Source organism: Vipera berus, assembly GCF_964194415.1.
Source record: "Vipera berus genome assembly, chromosome: 6".
Taxonomy (NCBI): Eukaryota; Metazoa; Chordata; class Lepidosauria; order Squamata; family Viperidae; genus Vipera; species Vipera berus.
In genome coordinates, this window is record NC_138208.1 from 67,971,863 (window position 1) to 67,997,724 (window position 25,862).

Consider the following 25,862-nt stretch of genomic DNA (forward strand, 5'->3'; position numbering starts at 1 on the left):
CCACTATCCCTTCAGCTGTCAGAGGAGAGAGATATAGCTGTTACGTTTTGTAATGTGTCTTTTATAGTTGGTTTCCTGAAACCACACTCTCCAGGAAGAAGGGAACTGTTTTTCCTATCCTATGTGGTGATTTCAGTTACAACTGGTGGTCAAGGTAGGTAAATATACTATTGTAATGTCTGGAAAATATTTCTGCAAGAAACCGTTGGGTCATGGCTTTCTGATCCGACCTTTTAGTTTGGCTGCATTCTGGATCTAAAAAGCATTCAGCACCCGATTTTCCCAATTCTATGTCAGAACACTATAGCATAATACTATCCAATATACATATTTTTCTGAAATGTATTAGGAATGTATTTGCCTGTCTTGTAAAATGCAAAAAAATGTTTTTTAAAAAAATCAATTCGTTTTAAGTTGAAGACATCCTTTATTATAATTAAAAATGATAGAAAAACAGCAAAATTTTAAAAAGGAACTCTTTTTAATTGCAATCAGACTTTACTCTTAACAACTAACATAGCATGTAAATAAGCTAACGAAATTTAGCTAAGGTGTCTTGGGGTCTTCTGTCAGAAAAATCATTCTCATTACATTATCTGTCATACAGCTAAGCTTTTCTTGTCTTCAAAACAGCGTATAACTTCGACGTGTAGTCTAGTATTCCTCAACTTCGGCAACTTTAAAATGCGTGGACTTCAACTCCCAGAATTCCCTAGCCAGCAAAGCTGACTGGAGAATTCTGGGAGTTGAAGTCCACGCACGTTAAAGCTGCCAAGGTTGAGAAACACTGCACACCAGACTGCCGGTTTAAATTCCAGTAATCTTCAGTGGAATTTCAACCATAGTACCACACTGCGCAAATTGCATCAGGAAGCGCCGAGCACGTTCAGCGGAGAAGAAAAACCAGCGGAAAGCATCCGGTCAGACGTTTACACAGAGTTCTCGCGCGCGGCGGGCGGAACGTAATGTCCGCGCTTAGAGCAAAGGGAGGATAGGCTACTGGCGGAAAGAGCGGGAGGGGGGCTTTTCCAGGATATGGCACAAACCGGAAGTAATCTTCCGCACCGCTTTTGACCCCGCCCCCTTCCTCTCAGAGGAGGAGCTCGTCCACAGCTGCACAACCGCCCTTTCCGGAGGGGGGCGCTCTGCACAGTTGGTGCGCCAATTCTTTCTGCTCTCCCCGTTCCCCCTTTTCTGAGGGCCGACGGGTAGCTCGTAAGGCGGTTCTGGTGGCGGCGGTGGGCGGTGGCGTGTCCGGGGCCTGGGCTCAGGTGCTGCGGGAGGTGCCTGGGTCCGCCTTGAGACTGATGCTGGCTTTCCTGGAGCGCGGCGGTGGAAGGTGCTGGAGGACAAAAGCTGGCAAAGGAGAACCAGATGTGGAGGAAAAGAAGGCTGTCGCCACGGGGGCCCTCGTAGGTCCGGCCTCGACGGCAGATGCATCCCAGGTGGGACCATGGCATGTGTGTATGGCTTCTTATAAATGACGAAATAATTCTGGGGCTTAAGCCAGGAATCTCTTTCTGATGTCTGACTTTTGGTGAGTGTCTCTGAACATGTCTAGAGTTCTGTCAGGAATGACTACAGTTTGAGGGGAAACGGGAATTTATGCAGATCACAAATTATTCTGTACCTGAACAGCAGAAGTTTTAAAAGATAACATTGGGTAATGAAGATTAATATCATTGTGGCATATGTTTTGATGAACCAGTTTTCTTCAAAGATTCAGCAGCTGCTGTTATTTTGTGAGTAATACTTCTGTTAAATTTTAGTAAAGTGAAAGAAGATTCCCAAATGACATGTTATTTCAGGCTGTGGTTCTTAACAGTATGGATGTTAACATCTACTTAATTGCAAGTCAAAGTATATATATAAACCAAAGTATATGTAAATTGAAAAGATGTGAAGTCAGTAGAAATGCAGTCAGGTTTTATTGGAACTGTTATACAAAATGTGATTGATTAATCCTTTTTTATTGTAGATATTAATGTATAAATTTCTTATGAGGATATTGATAAAGACAGTGTAGAGTAGTGATCCTATTCAGCGTATTAACTCTTTCATTTGACTGTAAGTGAAGTGTTATGTCTAACTTATTCCTATACTAGCAATGCTAAAAATGTTGTAAAAAGGCGTAGTTGAGATTGAGAAATATAAAACCTTCATATTCTATCTGCAAGCTTTATTACTTTTGCAAAATTATATTTGAAGCTGTAGTTGAAAGAAGATTTAGTCACAAACTCAGGTCTAAGTGAGTTGATAAATTGGCATCTTTTCCTCAATTACATTTCTTATAGCGTAGAACATCTCGGAGTCCTAGTGGACAATCACTTAAATATGAGCCAGCAGTGTGCTGCAGCTGCCAAAAAAGCCAACACAGTGCTAGGCTGCGTTAACAGAGGGATAGAATCACGACCACGTGAAGTATTAATACCACTTTACAATGCCTTGGTAAGGCCACACTTGGAATACTGCATTCAGTTTTGGTCACCACGATGTAAAAAAGATGTTGACACTCTGGAAAGAGTACAGAGAAGAGCAACAAAGATGATTAGAGATCTGGAATCCAAAACATTTGAGGAACGGTTGCTGGAATTGGGTATGTATGAAGGCTACTGCTAAGCTTGTAAGCCGCCCTGAGTCTTCGGAGAAGGGCGGGATATAAATGGAATAAAAATAAAAAATAAATGTCCAGTTTAATGAAGAGAAGGACGAGGGGGGACATGATAGCAGTGTTCCAATATCTCAGGGGCTGACACAAAGAAGAGGGAGTCAAGCTATTCTCCAGAGTGCCTGAAGGCAGGACAAGAAGCAACGGATGGAAACTAATCGAGGAGAGAAGCAACCTAGAACTAAAGAGAAACCTCCTGACAGAACAATTAACAAGTGGAACAACCTACCTCCAGAAGCGGTGAATGCTCCAACACTGGAAGTTTTTAAGAAGAGACTGGACAGCCATTTGTCTGAAATGGTATAGGGTTTCCTGCCTGAGCAGGGGGTTGGACTAGATGACCTCCAAGGTCCTTTCCAATTTTATTATTATTATTATCCTTCATGTGTGGGTGGATCAAGATAGTGCCTAGTTGTCATGTCTGTTTATGACTGATATAGTTGCCACAAATTCTAGTTAACTGAATTTTGACATGAAGTATGGCATCAAATTCCTCCCTGATAGGAAGGGGCCTGGGATAATTGGGATTTTTCTATCATTATGGTACACAGTAAGGGGCTCTTATTCATATCTGATGCATAGGTGATGGCAATATATGTCCATTTCGCAACTTAGGGTTGGGCAGAGGCTCTTTTTCTAAACCGTACCTCTTGGGGCCTGTGCTTCTCTGAAAGGACTGGTCCTTTTTCAAAGAAAGGAAGGGAAGGAAGAAAGGAAGAAGGAAACAAAGGAGGAGAGAAAGAAAAAAAATTCTGTCCTGAGAGATGTGGTTAATCTCGGGGACATTACGAGTGGGAGTGGGATCCTGCTTCTGAGAAAATTTTTGAGTACATCTCTATTGGCTTACTGTCTGTGAGCTTTGACTGGATGAATCTACATTGTTGTATTTAATGTGGTCAAATCCTTATACTGATTCACATTTTTTGCACAGAATTATCTGTCTTTGGAAGACATTGGCCATTTTGCCTCTGGGAATCACTGCTGTTAATTTGCTTTCTTTCAAATAGGAGGTATGCTCAAAAAAGGGACTGATTCAGAGCCTAGTTCATACAGAAACATATTCTGTATGTTTAACTCTGATTAGATAATTATCAGGGTTACAAATGTTTTGCTGACAACTAATTTGCAGTGGGTTCTAAATTGTGGCAGTAATAAGGATAAAATCCATTAATATCTTTTCTTTTTAAAAGTTATAGTTCCAATCAGTCTAAAAAAGATTGCGATTTTTATTTGTGCTTAATAGCTTTTTAAATAATCAAGCAACATTTTAAAGATGGCAGTTAACATATAAGAATTATAAGCATGAAACTGCTTTTGGAACTGCTGTGATCTGCTCAATATATGCCTACAACATTTTAAAAATTGCAGATTTAACAGATCATTCAGAGGTGGAGTGTTAATTCCCAAATATTTGTTTAACTTGAACAGTGTCAATCAGAGTGGTGTATAGTACTTGTATGATAATATGACATGAATTATGTAAACTGTCACAATGTACGTAATGTAGATTTAAGTATATGATCTAAACTGCTTGGATTAATGAACTTGTCTATTATGTTGAGGGATGCCCCGATAGAAATGTCCATTGCATCCAGTGCCCAATAAATGTTTTTTCTTTAAATCGATTTATATTTAATATTGAATTTATTACTGGTACCGCTATTACTGGTACTGAATTTATTACAGTTTAGTTTTGGTAACCATTAAGAAGCACACAGAAGTATGAGAAATTAAAACGTTAGCAAACTCTTAAAGATTTTAACTTGCAGGAACTTCCATACTTATCCTGATTTGGAATTCCAGATTGCTTTTATACAGTGTCAGGATATTTTAAAATCTGAGTCAGTTTTATCTTGTACCATTGCACTTTATTTGAAATTGGAATTAAGCTATTTTTTCTTTGCGGCGTTGTAATGCTACAGCATTTGTGTGGCAGTCTGGTTTCCCTTTGGCAAACAGTCTTGAAATACCCTGCTTCTCAGCTCTTTCACTGTCCCAGTTTCACCTCAGCTTCTTTGGAGTCTTTTATTAAATGGCTGGAGAAATAGAAAAGATAAAGGGAGTAGAGGAAGAAAAGCAAAACAGCATGATCTATTTTTCTACACCAGATGTGCATTCCCTAAAACTTCTTCAGAAATTTCCAGTGAATTTTAATTTTAATATGATACAAAGAGATATTAAAATCATGAAATTGATACTCATTTATAGTATTGAAATAACATTTAAATAAATTTAGTTTTTGCCTTGATCTTCTGTATTAGAGTGCAGCCCCTTGTCATTCAAAAGAAAGTGTAGTTCTCAACCTAAAGCGGTAAAACCCTGTTTTGTACCATGTTCTATATGTTTGTTAAATGCCAAAGTCATGTATTGTGTACATTTTGAATATCCCTTTTTTGTCTAGGATGAATGAAATGAGTCTAAGCCCTGTGGGGATGGAACAACTGGCAGCTTCTTCTGTGAGCAATGCTCTAGCTGTTGCAGGAAATCACATAGCTTTGACCTCTTCACCCACCCATAATGCTATACCTGCACCAGGTAATGTATCAAGTCAGGATAAAGAGAAATTTTGTTGATGTTTTCATTTCTGTGCTTTTCAAATTGGGAGATGATGTGACATGTCAAAAACCAGCTTTAGGAGAGTTGATTTTGCTTTAATACTTTTTCTTCAGTATTTTGCTATTGGCTCGTAGATGTAATTTTCAAGAATTGAGCATCTTTCCATTATTAAAAAGCCAGTGCCAACTTGCAATAGAAATGTGACCCAATTAGAATATTGTGGACAAAAGTAAATGTATATTTTAAGACAAGTTTACTCCATTTGAGTTGAAATCAAAATCTCTAATGACCTTTCCAGTCGTAATCTCTGTGCATCCAATCTCCCCAAATGTTTTATCAGTTGTAGACTAATTATTTTGTTTTTTACTAGGATTACCAGTTGCAATTCCAAATTTGGGGCCCTCATTACCATCTGCTTTGTCTCTGATGCTTCCAATGGGCATTGGTGATCGAGGAGTGATGTGTGGTATACCAGAGAGAAATTATACCCTACCTCCACCACCTTACCCTCATCTAGAAAGCAGCTACTTTAGACACATTCTACCTGGTATGTAGTGTGATACAATAGATTTTGTATAAAATCTTAGGATCAGTAATATGGAGCAACTGTAAGTTGAAAGCCTCAATTGAATAGGCAACAGGATATATATTTTACAGGTGAATAGGGATATGTTGAACATTCTAGATTTATAATTCTGTTTTATTTATTTGACAATTATTACAATAATACATATGATCTGGGATTGTGGAAATGAACCTGTGCATTCCTTTTACTCATGCCTTAATAATTCTTTAAATTACATGGATTCTTTATTTGCAAGTCATGAGAGGTGTAAATACTGAACCTAAGGCTTATTGGATGTATTAATGCAGACTGATTTTCCTTGTGTTCAGCAATTTAAAATTTGACTTGTTAGTATGAAAGAGTTTATTTATTTTTGCCTTTCTTTCATTTCTCTTCTTCAGGTCTCATATCTTACTTAGCTGACAGACCTCCACCTCAGTGTATTCACCCCAACAATATCAGTGTTGATAGTAACTCAGCTTTATCTGTCTCCAATAATCCTTCAGACTTAGATCCCTACCAGCCCAATGGATCCGTAGGTCTTGAAGCAGGCATTGTCTCCATGGATTCTCGTTCAGTGAATGCACATAACACTCAAAGTTTGCATCCCAGTGATGGCCATGATGTAGCTCTGGATACAACAATCACCATAGAAAGTGTTTCAAGAGTTACCAGTCCAATCTCTAGCGACAGAATGGCTGAAGAACTTAGGATGAGTGATGTAGGTGGAGATCATTCACAGATTGCAAATGGCAGTCGTAATCATGAGCCTCTAGCAGTGGATGGCAGTTTAGCCTCAGAAACTGTAAGGCATAATGGTGTCATCCCTATCCATGGTAACAGTTTGGAACTTCCTGTTGTTATGGAGACTGACCACATTTCAGGCCGTGTCAATGGGATGCCTGACCAAACACTTGGGGATTCTATTCATACAGTGGCCATGAGCAGCAATTCTGTCAGTGTTGCGCTTTCTACCTCACATAATCTCACTTCCCTGGAATCTGTCTCATTGCACGAAGTGGGTCTCAGCTTGGAGCCTGTAACAGTATCCTCCATTAACCAGGAAGTAGGCATGGGACAAAATCATGTGGATGTCTCCTCAGACAATCTTGCTTTTGTGCCATCATCATTGCAAATGGAAGATTCCAATTCCAATAAGGAGAATATGGCTACATTGTTTACAATATGTGAGTATGTGTCAGTATGTCTTAAACAGTGTTTTCCAGCTACTTCAAAAAAATTAACTTATCCTGCATTTAAATGTATATACTTGAGACAAAATCCAATGGAGTTATAGAAGAGGTTTATAGAATGTGTAAAACTGGGACTAAACTTTTAACCAATGGTTGAATTTACACAGGACTGTAAGCCATTATTTAACTGGTTAACGCATCCTAGTTGGCATAGCTCATTAAGTGAAAAACCAACTATAATTTGGCTTAGTACACAATGGAAATCCATTCTGGGTGCAAGGGGAAGGCAACGCTTCTTCTGAATGGATGGATACAGATATAAAAAAGTTAAAGAGGCTGTAGATTGTTTTGCAGGGTTTCAGTCATTGAACAGATCAACTTTCACTTCTTTCTCTCCTCTCAGTTCAGAGAAATTGGCATGTGTGTAAGCATCTGTTTTTCATATGTCATGAATGCTTTTACATTTAATGTTTAATTATAATTATTCAAAATACATGCACCAATTTTCATTTGTTTACTTGTAAATCTTCCAGAGAAGAAAGATGACTTTCTCTTCAGTTATGCACATCTTTCATTAGTCAGTACTGCAAGTAAATGAGAGAAAACTCATCTTCCTAAGTTCTATGGTTGTAATAGGTGGACTGCCGTCGTGGATTTTCCTTACTTACTTGCAAGTTGAATGTGAAGAAGAGTATATTTAATAATAACAACAACAACAATAATAAACTTGGAAGGGTCCTTGGAAGTATCTAGCCCAACCCCCTGCTCAGGCAGGAAACTCTATACCATTTCAAACAAATGGCTGTTCAGTCTCTTTTTAAAAACTTCCAGTGTAGCAGCATTCACAGCTTCTGGAGGCAGGTTGTTCCACTGGTTAATTGTTCTAACTTTAAAGAAGTTTCTCCTTAGTTCTAGGTTGCTTCTCTCCTTGACTAGTTTCCATCCGTTGCTTCTTGTCCTGCCTTCAGGCGCTTTGGAGAATAGCTTGACTCCCTCTTCTGTGTGGCAGCCGCTGAGATATTGGAACACTGTTATCATGTCATCCCTCGTCCTTCTCTTCATTAAACTAGAATTTGTAGAAGAAAATTCACCTGCAATTACATGACCTGTTTCCTCACGAAGGAGTTCATATCTCAATTTTGCAAATAAATTTGCTTCCCATGCTCAATATATGGACTAATGGACTATACTCAATACAGTCTATAAAAATATTTAACCAGTTTTAGTTGTCCACTCAAACCTATGTTATAATATGTCTCTAACCCTGTTCCCCATCAAAAGCTAATGTTTATAAATTTTCTGTATCACTTCAAGGCAAGTTTTATTTGACGCTGGCATCAAGAAAAGAAACATTTTATAAGCATAGGTCTAATAAATATTATTGTGTGAGGGTTTTTTTTGTACCCTCATCCTGCCTGTCTTGGTGGACCAGTGGAGATGGTGGTGGCAGGGGAAAAGAGGGGATGGTTTCGCGCACATGCATGTGCCACTTTCACAAATGCACATGCACACTCACCTACCACTTCTGCAGCCTGGTTCCAAATGAGTTAAGGCCAGGCAAAGGGTTGCAGACAAGGGGTTGGGAGCCCCTATGTTACAGTAACTGGCAGAAACAATTCTCTCATTCTGTGTGCTTTTTTCTTATCCACAGGGTGCACCTTGTGCGACAAGGCTTACCCATCAGATTGCCCAGATCACGGGCCAGTGACTTTCGTTTCTGACACTCCAATAGAGAGCAGGGCCAGACTTTCTCTCCCAAAACAGCTTAATATCCGTCATGCTGTCATGGGACCTGAAGTTGGTAAGAGGTTGTTTATTGTTTATTCTCATTTTGAAACATGGACAATAGAAGTCTATTGTACTGGTGTAAGATTGTGAATCTGGACGGAGCTTTATTATTAAGCACACAGTACAATGCAATCTATGTGGTAAAAGTTAAACATATTTTTTTGCAAATTTGTATGCAATTACTGTTTCTTTGCAATTGTTTACACATTCAAAATAAAATAGTGAATATTGCCGATGCAGATGTTTTTTTTTTCATTCAGTACTTTGTAATCCCTCTTTTGGTGGGAATAACACTTTCCAAACATTTTCTGTAGCCAAGTTTCCTAGCTCCAAAATAATTCTTAGGTCTTTTTGCATGCACTTCAGGCTTCAACTATTCATACAGATTTTCAGTAATATTCAGGCTTGAGGATTGTGGCTATTCCAGAATTGGTACCTTCCCTGTTAAGTACTCATGATCTGTTTGAACATCCAATCTTTTTGCAGTACTAACTCTTCACTGACTTTAGGTTCTAGATGTGCTGATATGTAGTTAAATGCCTTCTTCCTTCCACACAGTATTTCCTGTGCCACTTACTGCTCTACAGCACTAAAGCATAATAGAGTTACCTCCTCCTTAACAGTTGGCAGGTGTCTTTTTTTTTTCTCCAACTTTTCTCCAAAAGTTGCACTCTTGTTTCTCAAATGAATCTTGAATGGCTGTGACCAGAGAGCACAGTTTTTACTTCTTCAGTCCAAAGGACTGCATTCCAAAACATTCAGGATTTTCTTTTTTAATAATGACTTTTATGATGAGTTTGGAGAAAAGCGGACTTTCAGATAATTCTCTCATTCAGATGATTATTGTATTACCAATTCTGTACTGTGAGCTGACAGATAACTACTGCATTATCTTTTTAGCAGATTGCAGTGGTTTTCAAGTTCTGTTTTGCAGATCTGAATAGCTTTTAGGCAATTGTAGCTAAGATTTATCTTGGTGTTCCAGATCTTGTTTTGCCTTGATCAGTTCAAACACTCGGACGGTTATTCAGATGATCTCGTGGTTGTTGAAAATAAGCATTTGCACAGTTTTTGTTCATATGTGGAATTGTTTTACTCAGATTAATTATAGGGTACAGAGATTTTACAAATGATTTTATAATAAAAATAGTACTGAATTAACTGAGAATTCAAAGTTTTGCCTGTTATCCGACGTTTTCTTATTTAAAAGTGTAAGCAACTGCACACAAATCATAAATATGCAATCAGATTTCCAGAAATATATTGTACTTAATTCTGTACCATGTTGAAGTTGTGGTTTTTGTTCACTTGGGAATTCATTCAAACATAATGCTTTAATAGGAATGTCTAATCTTTGCAGGTAAATGTATTTTCTTATGAAAACAGTTATTAGAGGCATAGCAGTTACGTTAAATATCCTCATAATATTAAAAAGTCTAATTGTTTCTGAAAAAGATATGTTTTAACACTATATTATATCTCCCAATCTAATAACAAAATTTCATATGTGCAAATTGATGGTAATGAAGAATTATTGCTTTCTTTTAGATGGGCAGTATTGTCAATTATCAACTTGTCTTGGATCTCCTTCCTTAGGTATGACTATTACCTTTACTTTGGCAATGAGTCTCAAGTTAGCAGTGAATGGAAATAGGTATTTATAAAAAATAATATAGTTGCACTTGGGTTTTTATATATGCTTAATATATTATTATTATATATTATTTATATTCCATTACATTTTACTTTACTAGTCTGATTTTCAAAAATGTCCTTTCCCTTTAGCTCAGGGGTGTCAAACTCAATTTCATTGAGGGCCGCATCAGCATTGCGGTTGCCCTCAAGGGGCTGGGTGGGTATGGCCAGGATGGGCGTGGCCTACTGTGTGGGCGTGGCTAGAGTGCGTATGGCCTATTGGGTGAGCATGGCCAGCTCTACATTGTTTGCATCAAGGGTGCCTATGGGGGCCTGGGCAGGAGTGGGACAGATCTGAGGGTCTCTGGCAGAAGGAGGGTCTCTGGGCCAGGACCAAGGCAGTGGGGGCCATTCCCTCACTGTTTCCAGGATGGCTTCACAGGCCACATGAAACCACTTCGCGGGCCGCATCCAGCCCCCAGGCTTTGTGTTTGACACGTCTGCTTTAGCTGCTTATTTAATTATTTTTTGGCTTTATTTCTATTTTTAGATGAAATTTAAATATAATGTGATTACATTAGTGCTTAATCAAACATTGTTGCTGAAGCAATATTCATAAGAAGCTTGAAACCTTTTTTTAGTTATATATTAATTTTAAGCACTGTCATTTATTGAGGTACTTGGAGCACTATTTTCTGAAGATGGGAATGTTATAATAAAATATTATGGAGCTCTTATTTAAAACAACTCGTAGAATTACAGACATTCATATACGCTTGCTATATTACAGTCTTTTTCTACAGCTGAATTATGAATTTTCTGTTCTTGCTGAAAGCAGCATGAAATTTTTAATGAGTGCAAGAATTCCAACTCTCACTTTCACAGGTCATTTTAAAGTCACCTCAAATGAATTAATATTAGAATAAAGTGGATCAATGCATTATCATAAGTTTACTCACAAAAATATAATTTTTGTGATTTCCAATTTGTAGAAGCTTTCATAGATTTTTGCTTAACAGTGAAACTTACAACATTATATTGCTTGTTGTTACTAGATTTCATTCGGTGTAATCAGAGGACTATGATTTTTCTCCCAACTACTCATAGGTGTGTGGGCTCGGGAAACTATTCCTGTCCGTACCTGTTTTGGACCACTCATTGGTCAACAGAGTCACTCAGTAGAAGTAGCTGACTGGACAGATAAAGCAGCCAATCACATTTGGAAGGTCAGTTTGTATAATACTCTTTTTTAAATCATTCCCAAGCAAAAATACTTAATTGCATTAGGCTCTTCTGCACATACAAAATTGGAACACTGCATTTATTACAATAAGTGATAAAAGTATTTTAATGAATAAAATGATTAATTGCCATATGTGGATTTCCTCTCATGTTCCTATATTCCAAAGACACTTACCTGTTTTTTTCCCCAATAAATAGTGCTTGGGAAAGGAATGTTATCTTAAGCATTGCAGTCCAAAATCAGCTTTATCACTATGGTCTTTGCTGTTGGTGTCCTCCTTCCATCAACTCATTATCAAATACCAGGGTTCAGATGGTATTGGGGTAGAAGAGAATGTATCTTGTTACAAAAGAGATGATCCCCTGGCACAGAGGTTCATCCAAACGTCTATACCAGGGGTGTCAAACTCAGTTTCATTGAGGGCCGCATCAGCATTGGGGTTGCCCTCAGGGGGCCGGGTGGGTATGGCCTGGGTGGGCGTGGCCTACTGGGTGGGCGTGGCTAGAGTGTGTATGGCCTACTGGGTGGGCGTGGCCAGCTCTACATCGTTCGCATCAAGGGTGCCCATGGGGGCCTGGGCAGGAGTGGGACAGATCTGAGGGTCTCTGGCAGAAGGAGGGTCTCTGGGCCAGGGCCAAGACAGTGGGGGTTGTTCCCTCACTGTTTCCAGGATGGCTTCATGGGCCACATGAAAGCACTTCGCGGGCCGGATCTGGCCCCTGGGCCTTGTGTTTGACATGTCTGGTCTATACATATTACTTTGATTTTTAAAGTCATAGGGAGTGGAGACTGTTATCATATGTTTTGTGCTTATGTTATTTGCCTAAAGGAAGTGATGACTAATCAAAACAACTTCATGCAGCTGCTAAGGTGCTCTCTGCACTTCGTAGGGAGATTTTTAACCATCTGAGATGGCTCTAATTATCTTCTTTCAGATGTATCACAATAATGTTCTGGAATTCTACATCATCACAACAGATGAAAATGAATGTAACTGGATGATGTTTGTGCGGAAGGCCAGGTGAGAAAAGGATAAAACTACAACAACAAAAACCAACAACAAAGATTTCTAAGTAATTACATGATAATCATATTATATCTCACTAGATATTTTATAACATAATACTGTCATTTTTCTAAAAAAAAATAAGATTAAATATTTATTGCTCAATATTCTGGACTTGGAATAAGTGGTGTGCTGGCCTAGTGGTGAAGATGCTGGCCTCCCACTTGGAAGGTTGAGAGTTCAATCACAGATAATGGCAGATGTTTCTCTCTTAGGGCGCAAAGAAAAAAATATCTGGTGCAAACTCCATGTAGGCATCAGGAAGGTCATCTGGCCAGTAAATACTCAGCTCCATCCAGTCACCCCCAACTTTACCCTGAATTAAGGGATTACATTGTCATAAAAAGAAAAAAATCTGGACTTGGAATAGGATTGAGGTTTTTTTGTTTTTTTATGCGTTCAAGTCAGCATTGACTCCTATTGACTGCCTGGACAAGTCCCTGCAGTTTTCTTGGAAAGATTTTCAGAATTGGTTTGCCACCTCCTGCTTCCTAGGCCTGTGAGGAAATAACTGACCCAGCTGGCTTCATGCCTAAGGTGGTCTTTCATGGTCTTTCTAGCCTGGTGCCTTTAACCACTACACCAAACTAGTTCTCTGGAATAGTTGTAAGAAAAATCATTTTATATTTCAACAAAACCTACCATTGCAGGATTGGATTAGTGGATCAAATGTTTTATGGGACTGATTCATCATGTGTTTGCATTACTATTTTGTTAGATGATTAGGTAGATTGAATCTATTACCTTTAGGAAAATGCATCTTCCTATGTAGTCTTCATGTTATCTTAGTATCTTCCTGATATTTTCTTTCTTTAGCTGCTTATCTGGAGCCATTTCGGTAGAATTCTTAGCAACTTAGATGACTGGCTCATAGACGTATTGAATTGGAAGGCATCTTGGAGGTCTTTTAGTCCAGGTCTTTTCAACCTTTTCACCCATTGTACCACTTTTAGGATATGGCAACACCCGAGTACCACCAGTCGCTTAGCAAGGTGTCAAAAACTTGATCCAAAAAAAAAAAGGAAAAAAGTGATGAAGTACAGGTAGTCCTCGACTTACAACAGTTTGCTTAGTGACTGTTCAAAGTTACAATGGCACTGAAAAAGTGCCCCCCCAAGTCACAGCCGAGCAATGAAATGCACGTTTGGTAGCTGATCAAATACTAAAAGCTGCAAGTTCATCATGGAGGTAAAAGAAGGGTGGTCTCTAGGCAGAAATAAAAAAAACCCTATCATTTCAGCTTTCTTATGCTTGGACTGCGGTATGATAAAATATTGTTAGCAGTCTGTCCCTTCAGTTGAAAATAAATTGTTTCTGATAAGTAGATCAGTGAAACCTCATTGTTCATTTGTTTGGACTTTTTTGATTCTTTGCAACATAACGTCAGGATTCTCTTCCAGTTACTGCTGTGAATTCTTACAACCTTGTGCTTGTGTAACCAGGGATAGCCACCTTGTCTTTTTTGGGCTTCTTTTTCAGAGTCTTCTCCAATGACTCTTGCTGTCACATTATATGCCCAGAATATATTTGTTTCCGTGTTATCAGTCTGCAATATGATTTTACTTCATCTGGTTGGTTCTTATGGTTCTGTTGTGACTCAGGGCCAGCCGGTGGGTCCGACAGCCGGGTCCGATGTATCGGAGGACTCAGATGTGGGGGAGGAGGGAAACGAACCGGCTGATGATGATTTGGAGGCTTTGCAGAGTCCTCAGCCGGGGACCTCTTCTCAGCTGTGTGAGCCCGAGAGTGCGGAGGATGATGACCCACAGCTGGCCCTGTTCAAGGACGCCCGACGTAGGAGGCAGACGAGCAGGGACAAACAAAGAAAGACTATGGGACTCCTCGGGAGGAGGCACAGGGAGACCACGCCCTGAGCTCTCTATAAAAGAAGTGTTTGGGGAGGGGCTAGTTGCTGAAAGCAACTTTTTCGTTTGAGAAGACAAGCTCTTGTGTTTTGTTATCTGCGTAATTAAACCTTGGCAGAAGCCTTTTAGCCTTGGACGCTTTCCAGACTCGTCTCTTAATTAGGGGTTGGGAGAAGAGGGCTGGTTCAGAACAGTTTGCTTTCAGCCACCCACCCCTTAATACTACGATGGAGCAGCTTCTTGCCGAGAATGCCCAGCTCAACCAGCAACTCACCTTGCTGGCCACTCAGGTGGCACAACTGCAGGCTCAGGTACATGCTGCCCCCCCACCCAGGAGGAAATGTCAGTTAGCTATGCCGGATAAGTTTGCTGGTAAACCAGAACTGTTTCCTGCCTTCCTGGGACAATGCCAGCTTTATATCAGCGTGAGAGCAGCTGATTTCCCCACTGACCGTGATAAGGTGGGATTCGTGTTGAGCCTTCTGTCGGGAGATGCAGCTCGTTGGGGCACGCCTCTGTTGGCACAGCCTAGCCCTTTGTTGGATAACTTTGGGGGGTTTTGTGACCATATGCGCCTCATGTACGAGGACCCGATTAAGGCGCAGACCGCCACCCGACGTCTGAAAGCTTTGAGGCAGGGTCAGCGCCCCCTACAGGCCTATATCAGCGATTTCCGGCTGCTTAGCCAGGATTCCGCCTGGAATGAGGCTGCGCTCGTGGATGCCTTTCAGGATGGCTTGTCAGAGGAGATGTTGGATGAGCTGGCCCGCGTGGACATTCCCTCAGATCTGAATGGGCTGATCCATCTTTGTCTGCGGATCGATGCCCGGCTGCAGCAGCGTAAGAGTCGCCGTGCCACCCCACAGACCCCTGCCGCCCCTGTTGTGCGTGAGCCCCCAGTCCAGAGGGAGGAGCCAATGGAGCTGGGTGCCGCCAGGTCCCGTCTATCGGTGACGGAAATGGACAGACGACGATCGGAGGGGTTGTGTTTTTACTGTGGGGACCCTGGACATTTGGCTGCTTCTTGCCCAAAGAAGCGTCAGCGGGCGTCAGTGACCAAGCCAGCTCCGAGAAAGTCCCCTGCTTTGCTATCGGGAAACGGTCCGAGCCCGATCTAGACGGTGTGAAAGATCGGGCGACCCACAACGATCACGCCGAGCGACGCCGTTCCGACGGTGCCTGTGAACCTCCACGGCATTTGATTTTGGAGGCACGACTGATCCTTCCTGGCAAGCCAGAGGGGATTCCGGTCCATGCCTTAATTGACTCTGGGGCTACCACTAACTTTATGGATTCGGCCTTTGTGGCCAAATGGGCTGTTCCCCAGTGTCCGGTGGATCCGCCCATGCTTGTGGAGACCATCGATGGTCGAGTGCTCCTGTCCGGGCCTATCACGGCCGCCACGCAACCCGTGTGTATGGCCATCAGTACCCATGTGGAGGCCATTCAGTTTTACGTCACTTCGGATCTGCACTTCCCCGTGGTCTTGGGACTGGCGTGGCTCCGGGCGCATGATCCACAGATCTATTGGTCTCAGAACTTGGTCACCTTCCCAAGTTTGCAGTGCGTGGACCACACCCGCCATATCTGTGCCGGCCAGGTGGAGGGTTCCTCAGGGGTTTCCTTGCTTCCCGTACTGTCCGACTTTGCTGACGTGTTCAGCGAGTCAGAGGCGGACCAATTACCCCCGCACAGGCCCTACGACTGCTCCATTGACCTAGTCCCTGATGCGCCTCTCCCAGTGGGGCGTTTGTACTCCATGTCGGAGCCCGAGTTGGCCGCATTGCGGGACTTCCTGACAAAGAACTTGGCTCGTGGATTCATCCAGCCCTCGTCCTCGCCAGTGTCTGCGCCCGTGCTCTTCGTCAAAAAGAAGTCGGGCGAGTTACGGCTTTGCTGTGACTACCGGAAACTCAACGCTATCACGGTGCGTAACCGCTACCCGCTGCCCCTCATCCCCGAGCTCTTGGACCGACTCCGGGAGGCTAAGATCTTCACGAAACTGGACCTGCGTGGAGCTTACAACCTCGTCAGGGTTCGGCCGGGTGATGAGTGGAAGACAGCGTTTGGTACTCGCTATGGACATTTCGAGTACACGGTGATGCCGTTTGGCCTGACCAACGCCCCCGCTGTGTTTCAGCATTTTATGAACGACATCTTTCGGGATCTGTTGGACCAGTTTGTTGTGATTTACCTGGACGACATCCTGATTTACTCCCCGTCGCGTGAAGCGCATCATCAGCATCTCCGTCAGGTCCTGCAGCGCCTCCGGAAACATCGGCTGTTTGCCAAGTTGGAGAAGTGCCAGTTCTACCAGGTGACCATTGATTTCTTGGGCCACCGCATTTCTCCCGAGGGCATCGCCATGGATCCAAGTAAAGTTGAGTCGTTGCAGAGTTGGCAACCCCCGCGTCGCGTGAAGGATGTTCAGCGACTTCTTGGATTTGCCAACTACTATCGGACATTCATCCCTGGCTTTGCTGCCTTGACAGCCCCCCTCACCCGGCTCCTGCAGAAGAAGACTCGGTTCCAGTGGAACGCCCCCGAACAACAGGCGTTCCAAGCTTTGAAGGACGCCTTCATGAAGGAGCCCATCTTGAAGCATCCTGACCCGCAACGGCCGTTTGTCGTGGAGGCGGACGCCTCCGACATTGCCATTGGGGCCGTGTTACTCCAGGCAGCGACGCCCAACGGTACCCTTTTCCCTTGCGCGTATCACTCTCGGAAATTGAATCCCTCGGAGCGCAACTATACCATCTGGGAGAAGGAGCTGCTGGCCATCAAGGCGGCGTTCGAGGCTTGGAGGCATCATCTGGAGGGGGCGCGGCATCAAATCGAGGTCCGGACGGACCACAAGAATCTGGAAAGTCTGCAGACCGCTCGGAATTTGAACCAACGCCAGATCCGGTGGTCCCTCTTCTTTGCGAGGTTTGACTTTCGGGTGCGGTATATACCAAGCGGGCACAACCAGAGAGCGGATGCTCTGTCCAGGAAACCCGAGTACACCCGAGTGGAAGACAAGCTTCCGCCCAGGACAGTGATCCCCGTCGAGTCTTTTGCTGCGGTACGGGAGCCGGTGGATATACGGGCTCGGATCCGGGAGGCGCAGCAGCAGGAGGCGTGGGTGGCTCAGCGGAAGGAAGAGGTGGGGCCAGATTCGCCTTGGTCGGTCACGGATGGACTCCTGTATTATCGTGACCGGCTCTATGTTCCAGGAGGGCCACTCAGGGGACTCGTCCTCAGCCAATGTCATGATAACCCGGCTGCGGGGCATTTTGGCCTGTTCAAGACTCTGAACCTGGTCTCCCGTACTTTCTGGTGGCCCCGAGTCCGACACGATGTCCAGTCTTATGTCACCTCCTGCGTCCCATGCAGGCAGGCCAAGTCAGCGACAGGGGCCCCGCCTGGTTTACTGCAGCCTTTGCCAACGCCCAAGAGACCCTGGGGGGCTGTGTCCATGGACTTTCTGACGGATCTACCCCCATCCTCCGGCTTCACGACAGTGTTTGTGGTGGTGGACATGTTGACCAAGATGGCGCACTTCATCCCCTGTCGCGGCTTACCGTCAGCTCGCGCCACTAGTCGCATGTTCATCCAACAGGTGTTCCGGCTGCACGGCCTTCCCGACAGGGTCGTCTCCGATAGGGGGGCCCAGTTTACAGCCCGCTTCTGGCAGGAGTTGATGCGGGCGTTGGACATTAAGGTTTGCCTCTCGTCCGCGCATCATCCTCAGACCGACGGGGGTACCGAGAAGGTCATCGGCATCTTAGAGCAGTATCTGCGCTGCTATGTTAACCTGCAGCAGGACAACTGGGTGGACTATTTGGCCATAGCCGAGTTTGCCTTTAATAACTCGCAACACACCTCCACGCAGATGACACCGTTCTTGGCCAACGTGGGTTATCACCCCAGGTTCTTCCCTCTTTCTCCCGTGGACTCACCGGAGCCGGCAGCGAACGAATTCATGGCGGAGTTACAGGCGATCCATCGGTTGGTGCGACGGCAGCTGGAGAAGGCCAAGGCCGACTACAAGAGGTTCGCCGATCGGTCGAGAAGGGATACGCCTCCACTATCGGTGGGGGATCGGGTCTGGCTGTCCACCAGGAACCTACCATCCACTCGGCCGGCGAGGAAGCTGGACCACCGTTACCTTGGACCGTTCCCAGTCGAGGCCGTCATCAACCCGGTCGCCTATCGTTTAACTCTGCCACGTTCCCTGCGCGTGCACCCCGTCTTCCATCGGTCCTTGTTGGTCCCCGAACAACCGGCCTGTCCACTTCGCCAAGCGGAACCTCCCCCATCAGGAACTCGTGATGGAGGCAGCACCCCCGAGTACGAGGTCGCCAGCATCAGGGATTCCCGCTGGCTGAAAGGTCGCTTCCAGTACCTGATCGAGTGGAAAGGGTACGGGCCGGAGGACTTCACATGGGAAGACGCGACCGCCGTTCATGCCCCTGCGTTGGTGACTGCTTTTCACGAACAGTTCCCATCCCGACCGCATCCGGATCGGCAGACCCGAGGGAAGGGCCCTGCGGTGCGGGATAGTGTTGTGACTCAGGGCCAGCCGGTGGGTCCGACAGCCGGGTCCGATGTATCGGAGGACTCAGATGTGGGGGAGGAGGGAAACGAACCGGCTGATGATGATTTGGAGGCTTTGCAGAGTCCTCAGCCGGGGACCTCTTCTCAGCTGTGTGAGCCCGAGAGTGCGGAGGATGATGACCCACAGCTGGCCCTGTTCAAGGACGCCCGACGTAGGAGGCAGACGAGCAGGGACAAACAAAGAAAGACTATGGGACTCCTCGGGAGGAGGCACAGGGAGACCACGCCCTGAGCTCTCTATAAAAGAAGTGTTTGGGGAGGGGCTAGTTGCTGAAAGCAACTTTTTCGTTTGAGAAGACAAGCTCTTGTGTTTTGTTATCTGCGTAATTAAACCTTGGCAGAAGCCTTTTAGCCTTGGACGCTTTCCAGACTCGTCTCTTAATTAGGGGTTGGGAGAAGAGGGCTGGTTCAGAACAGGTTCAAATGTTCTCAGCAGTTTTCTCCAGCACTGCAGCACAAAAGTATCAGTTTAGTTTTGTTCAGTGGTGTTGCTGCAAATTGGCTTCAATTAAGAATATTAAATAATTGAGGGATATTTGTGATGAAAATCAAATTTACATTTTAAGAGTTTCCCCTCTGTGAAATAGGAACCGGGAAGAACAGAATCTGGTCGCCTATCCTCATGATGGAAAGATTTACTTCTGCACTTCACGTGACATCCCTCCAGACCATGAGCTCCTTTTTTACTATAGTCGTGACTATGCCCGGCAGATTGGTAAGCAGTTAGTTTCCAAATACGGCATTCTCCAAATATTTTAATTTAGACTGTAGCTAAATCTAGACCTGGAACATTGACCATACTGAAAATTATTTCTGGAAGTATGATCCAAGTGGGGAGCTTAAATACGATATAAATAAAATTTTAGCTGCTGATTTATATATTCCTCTATCAGATCTGATTGGATTTAGTAATAAGCTATTTCCTTTCTTCAGACTTCAACAAAATACAAGATTGAAGCTTATGAATTTTAAATTTATAATGCCTTTTGTTACATTCCTGTTATTTGGGGGGGGTCGTACTTTCTCCTGCATCATACACAATTACCTCTCTTAAAGGTGCTCCTGAGCATCCTGATGTGCACACTTGTCACTGCGGAAAAGAATGTGCCTCCTATGCAGAGTTTAAGGTCCATCTGAGTAGTCATCTTCACAGCCACTTCCCCAGTCAAGAACACAGCAGTACCCATGGATCAGGACACAGTAAGGAAAGGAAATGGAAATGCTCTATGTGCCCTCAAGCTTTTATATCACCTTCTAAGCTTCATGTTCACTTCATGGGGCATATAGGCATGAAGCCACACAAGTGTGATTTCTGTAGCAAGGCCTTTAGTGACCCCAGCAATCTGCGTACTCATCTTAAAATTCATACAGGTAAGTGAGGAAGAACAAATTTAAAGTTCTTTTTCCAAACAAGCATTTAGAACCTCTATTGAACTATATTGTCAGTGAAGACTCGTCTTATTTGTTCTTTCTTAGAATGGAGAATTGTGTTCACTTGTTTTTCAGATTTGCATCATGTGTGACATACAGTATTTTAGAGACCAATTGGATTTTGATTTTGGATGCTCCCAAATTTTTAAGTGACTATCTCTAGGAAACTATTTTTCTTTTGTCCTAAAACTAAAAGAACCTAACAAAGAGCAGAATATCTAGCAATTTTAGAAAAGCAACTTGGAAATCTTTGAATAATTGTAGAGTTATGTGTATTTGCCTATAGCACAACATAAGATTCATGCGTATTACATGCTGTTAGTTACTTACACACCACTACAATCTATTGTATAGCCCTATTGTAATATTAAACATGTTGTTAACTTGGAATTTCAATTATATTTACTGTTGTGTGAATGGGATGGGATGAAATGCTCTTACATAAAACTTTGTCTCTTCAGGTCAAAAAAACTATCGCTGTACACTCTGTGAAAAATCTTTTACTCAAAAGGCACACCTAGAAACACATATGGTTATCCACACTGGAGAAAAAAATCTGAAATGTGATTATTGTGATAAACTATTTATGCGGCGTCAAGATCTCAAGCAGCATGTGCTCACCCATACACAGTGAGTCATTCAAGAGACATTCCAAATTATTTGTGTGTGTTTATTTGTGTGTTTAATTTAGTGCCTACAAACTAAAGAGGTCCTTTTTAAAAGACTCATGATAGTAATAGGAATGACAGTTCTCAGAAGAAACCGAGATTTATCAGAAGAAAAAAGTATTATGGTAAATAGTGTCAAAATGAAGGCTGATAAGCTGGTATTTAATTCCCTTATCAAAAAAGCATATGAAAACCCATGATGAGTGGTAGAAATCAATGATGACCATTGCATATATAAGACTGTTATTTGGAACAGAAGAGGAGTAAATGGTAAAGGACATGAATTAATTTGTGACACAAAATTAAAGATACATTGTGCCACCTGTGAAACTAAGACAAAGGGAGAAATATAAATCTCATTGGAAAATGTAGTCTTGTGGAAATAACTCATGTAAGTACAATGAGTTTTGTGAACATTTATGCAATTGGGAAAATGTATTTTGCTAGATAACACAAGTGTGGGAATTAATATAGAGAAATGGGCTATTCAGACATGAAATGGTTTGATGAGTATCTGTTTAAGTAAAAGTCTATTTTGATTATAAAGTTAAGCATAAGGCTATTCATATACATGTAAAAGAAATTAATATAAATCTTAAAACTATAAGTTTGATTATGAAGAAATGAGAGATCTTACAAGAATGGTAAGAGATTCTGAATGTGACACAGACCATTTTTGCTAGTATCAAAAGAGGATTTTGGTTGAAAATGGATATGTAAGAAACAGAAACTGACTAATCCCATCCAAATCCCAGCAAAAGTCATCAAGGAGAGGAACCGGTTGTGATTTCTGTTCCCTATCCAATGTTGAACCCCAACTGAAACAGGTCCAGACAAAACAGTATTTAATCCAGGGTCTGCATCAATGTCTCGGCAACATTCCAGAGAAAGGAAAAGTTGGAGACCAAACAGTTGTTTTCCAATACATCTGGATCCAGAGATGACATCTTCAGAATGCAGAATACCATGGCTTCCTTCAATGCTGCTGCTCAGTCTCCCCTCCCATAAGGAGGCAAAAGGCTCCCTGATAAGTGGTCAGTTCTTTGTTTATTCCTTGCAACAACCAGGATGGACACAGATTAAAACACAGGTGGCAGATGATAACCTGGACAAGATATTCAATAATGTGTATCTGTTCCTGCAAGGAATAATCAAAGAGCAACTAACTTAAAATGAAATTGAGAACACACAGAGCAATATTAATGGAAATAAAAATTTGGTTTTGCAAATGGACAAAGAGGAATTAATAAAGAGCCTCTAGCAGTAAATGTAATTAAACTTGAGGAAATATTTGTAAGGAAATGGAAGAATGGCCTTATTGTTCCCCTATATAAAGGAGAAGAAAGCAAGAATGACTGCATCCATAAAAAAGGAAATGGGGTATATATGTATGTAGTACAGAGAACTTATATTAGTGCTGTGAAAATAGAAATAATAAATTGATGGAATATGCTTAATTTTAATACTGTTACCATAACGCTGTCTCCTACCAATTGTTATAACTTATGGCCCAAGGGCTAATCAATAAAGACTTATTATAACTTAAAATGATTGCCTGATTTACCCAAAGTACTAGGTGACTGGATGTAGAGTAAGAGTAATGTAGTGTATGCAGCCCCCAACCTTTTGGGCACCAGGGACCGGTTCTATGGACTGGAGTGGGTGTGGTTTTGTATGCTGCCTGCATCCCATGGATGGGGCTTCACTTGTTTGCATGGCCCAGTTTCTGGCATGCCACAGCCCAGAACCACTCCACAGACTGGGGGTTGGGGACCCCTGAAGTAAGGAATGTTCTCTACATTGTAGAAAACCAAGCAGCCTTCACACAAGAGGATAACCCAGCACAGGAGAAGCAACAGCACAGGACCAGAATCAGCAGCATACCTTCATTTAAAAGAATAAAGACAGCCCTTTGAGAACCACAATGTTCACTTTATGGACAAGGAACATAAATGGTTTGAAAGAGGAGTGAAGGAATCTATTTATATCAAAGTGGAAACTCCTTCCCTCAATAGAGGTGGAGGCACAACCTGTCACCCATTTTTTATGCTGTTCTTGTATCAGTCCCCAGGAAGATCAAGACCACAGGTTCACCAGAGAGGTGAACACTTAACGACCGACTCAAGAGAAAAGATTTAACAACAACCACTCTTAACGACTTTCTGCCAACTCACCTAACAGGCCTATTCAAATTAGTGAGAAATGAAACCACCCTGGAAGACGTACTGTGTATATTGTATATAACCAACATGCTCAGACTGAAGAAGTTATTTGGATAAGCAGTGAAATGTTTTAAACCAAAAAGAAAAGAAGTCCAGTTGCTGTGACTCAACTTCCAGACACTAAACTATAAACTACCCAATCCAATTTTAGCCTGGATTCACTTATTCCACTAATATAATTTTTATGTATCTGGAATTCTTCCAGTAACCATTTTATCAGGCCAACACTATGCAGTAGTAATAAGACTAAAATTATGATTATTTAAAAATATTATATGCAAAATCTAGATATAGCAGGTAGGTGCAAAACTAATATTTTAAGAAGCTTAACATCTAGTGACTTTAACCTTGTAGGTTTCTTGCCAATAATATGGAAGCAGTTCATTATTGCCACTTTCTATGATGTTTTGACTTTCTAGTATACGGTACAGCCTTGGGATAACCTAGTTTTCTCCCATCCAAATAGTTACTAGGTCCAATCCATTTGGCTTTTCAAGATCAATCAATGCTGTCTGTTTGCTCCAATACTTTATAGACAGGAATTCTTCCACTGTAATACTGAAATTCTAAGTATGCGATGTTGAACAAAAAAAGAACACCTCTGACTATTACTCACTGAATGTTGAATGTGCAGATTATGGCAAAGCCTTATGCGTGCAAAAGAGTAGTTTTCTGTATGTTAAATGGGTAATTTAAGAATTGAACAACTGTGAAATCTATGTCCCATAAGCCTTCAAATTCAAAAGAACTATCTAATATAAAAAAATTGTCTTCATGTTCTCATGACTAAAATGTTGTATCTCTTTTCCATACCCATTCCTGTTTAGAGAGCGTCAAATCAAATGTCCACAATGTGAGAAGCTATTTTTAAGGACAAATCACCTAAAGAAACATTTAAACTCTCACGAAGGAAAAAGGGATTATGTGTGTGAAAAGTGCTCCAAGGCTTACCTAACAAAATACCACCTTACTCGCCACCTAAAAATTTGTAAAGGACCAACCTCTAGTCTCTCAGCCCAAGAAGAGGAGGAGGAAGGTTCTTCGGAGGAAGAAGAATTGATAAATTCTACAACAAATGAAAATTGCCAACTCGGAACCACTATGTATGTGACGGCTGATACACTTTCTTGTCACAAATAAAACAGTTTCTAAAATTATTGTTTATTTAAACTTCCGCTCAGTGGCCATATTCTCATCTATGAAAACGGCTTATCTGTTTTCAGAGTGATTGCCAAGAACATAAAAATAATATAATTACCATGTTCATCTATTAAAATGGTATCAGTGGTGACTTGGTGGATGCATGATGGATACAGTTGAAACAGCATCAGCTGTCTCTGCTAAAGATATCTTTAATGTGAAAATATGCACAAACCAAACTTTTTTCATTAAAGTGCTTTTTTATTGGAAAAAAGCTCGGAATTTAACTTAGTTCATTAAATTGAAATTTGTAGTATATCAGTGAATTATTTGCTCATTTGTTGACAACTGAGCATTCAGAGAATTAGAAAACAAAAATACAGTATGGGAATCAGAGTAAGGCATGCTAATGCTTGCGTTTGAAATGCAAGCTTAGTTTTAGCATGAATTTTACATACAAAGGCTATTCATATAGCTTTGTCTATACTGCAACTGGTAACCACTTATTTTAAAAGGGAAATTATGCTGCTATTGTATTTATGGAATGAAGATATCATTAAGATTTGTTTTCTTATAGAAAATTAAAATACTGCTTTTTAATGTGTGTACTTGTTAGTTTTTTTCCCCTCCTTTCAATTTTTCCAGTATATAGAAATTGTTTTTCCATCATAGCATTTTTGCTTTATTAAACCATTTATTCATCTATACATGATGATCTTCAGTCAATGTTCTATACATGATGATCTTCAGTCAATGTTAAGTATGCTAACATTGATGGTTCTCCTAGAAGCATGTTTAAATTAATGGTCTGAATTAAAGAGATGAGAGCCATGGTATAGTAATTAAGGCATTAGACACTGAATTCTAGTCCCACCTTGGGCACAAAGCCAGATGGGTGACCTTGAGCCAGTTACTTTCTCTGAGCCCTAGGAAGGAGGCAATGGCAATCTACTTCTACAAAAATAGACAGTCTCCAAGAATTGAATACAAATGGAAAGGGGGGGGGGAGAAAATCTCAATACTGTTAATCTTAGCCATTTTATTTATGCCAAATTGGATGTTATTAATTAGCATATGCCTATACTATAAATATAGTATATTTATATAAGATCAGAGAATCATGCTCTCACAAGGTATCCAGTCCTGGTTAATAATAATGCATTTAAAATCTTCCACCATATAGAGCGCTTCCTTTAAATAATAGCTTTTAAACCACAGATAGT

At 41.8% G+C, this 25,862-nt stretch overlaps 1 protein-coding gene across 1 annotated transcript; it reads left to right on the plus strand.

Annotated features, from left to right (window-relative positions):
* The first annotated feature begins 732 nt into the window (after positions 1 to 732).
* On the plus strand, positions 733 to 25,243 carry PRDM4 (PR/SET domain 4). Its single transcript, XM_081331716.1, has 12 exons — positions 733 to 1,445; positions 5,070 to 5,203; positions 5,595 to 5,771; positions 6,191 to 6,976; positions 8,634 to 8,783; positions 10,319 to 10,366; positions 11,513 to 11,631; positions 12,584 to 12,669; positions 19,766 to 19,893; positions 20,235 to 20,549; positions 21,071 to 21,239; positions 24,327 to 25,243. The coding sequence occupies exons 1-12, from the start codon at positions 1,435 to 1,437 to the stop codon at positions 24,637 to 24,639; spliced, it is 2,436 nt and encodes an 811-aa protein (XP_081187842.1). The 5' UTR covers positions 733 to 1,434; the 3' UTR covers positions 24,640 to 25,243.
* The last annotated feature ends 619 nt before the right edge of the window (positions 25,244 to 25,862 follow it).

What these genes read in the sequence shown, in the direction of transcription:
- PRDM4 (XM_081331716.1), top strand. An exon ending in TGTCATGGGACCTGAAGTTG is followed by an intron (nt 8,784 to 10,318) that starts GTAAGAGGTTGT and finishes GCTTTCTTTTAG; the next exon opens with ATGGGCAGTATTGTCAATTA. An exon ending in CATGTGCTCACCCATACACA is followed by an intron (nt 21,240 to 24,326) that starts GTGAGTCATTCA and finishes ATTCCTGTTTAG; the next exon opens with AGAGCGTCAAATCAAATGTC.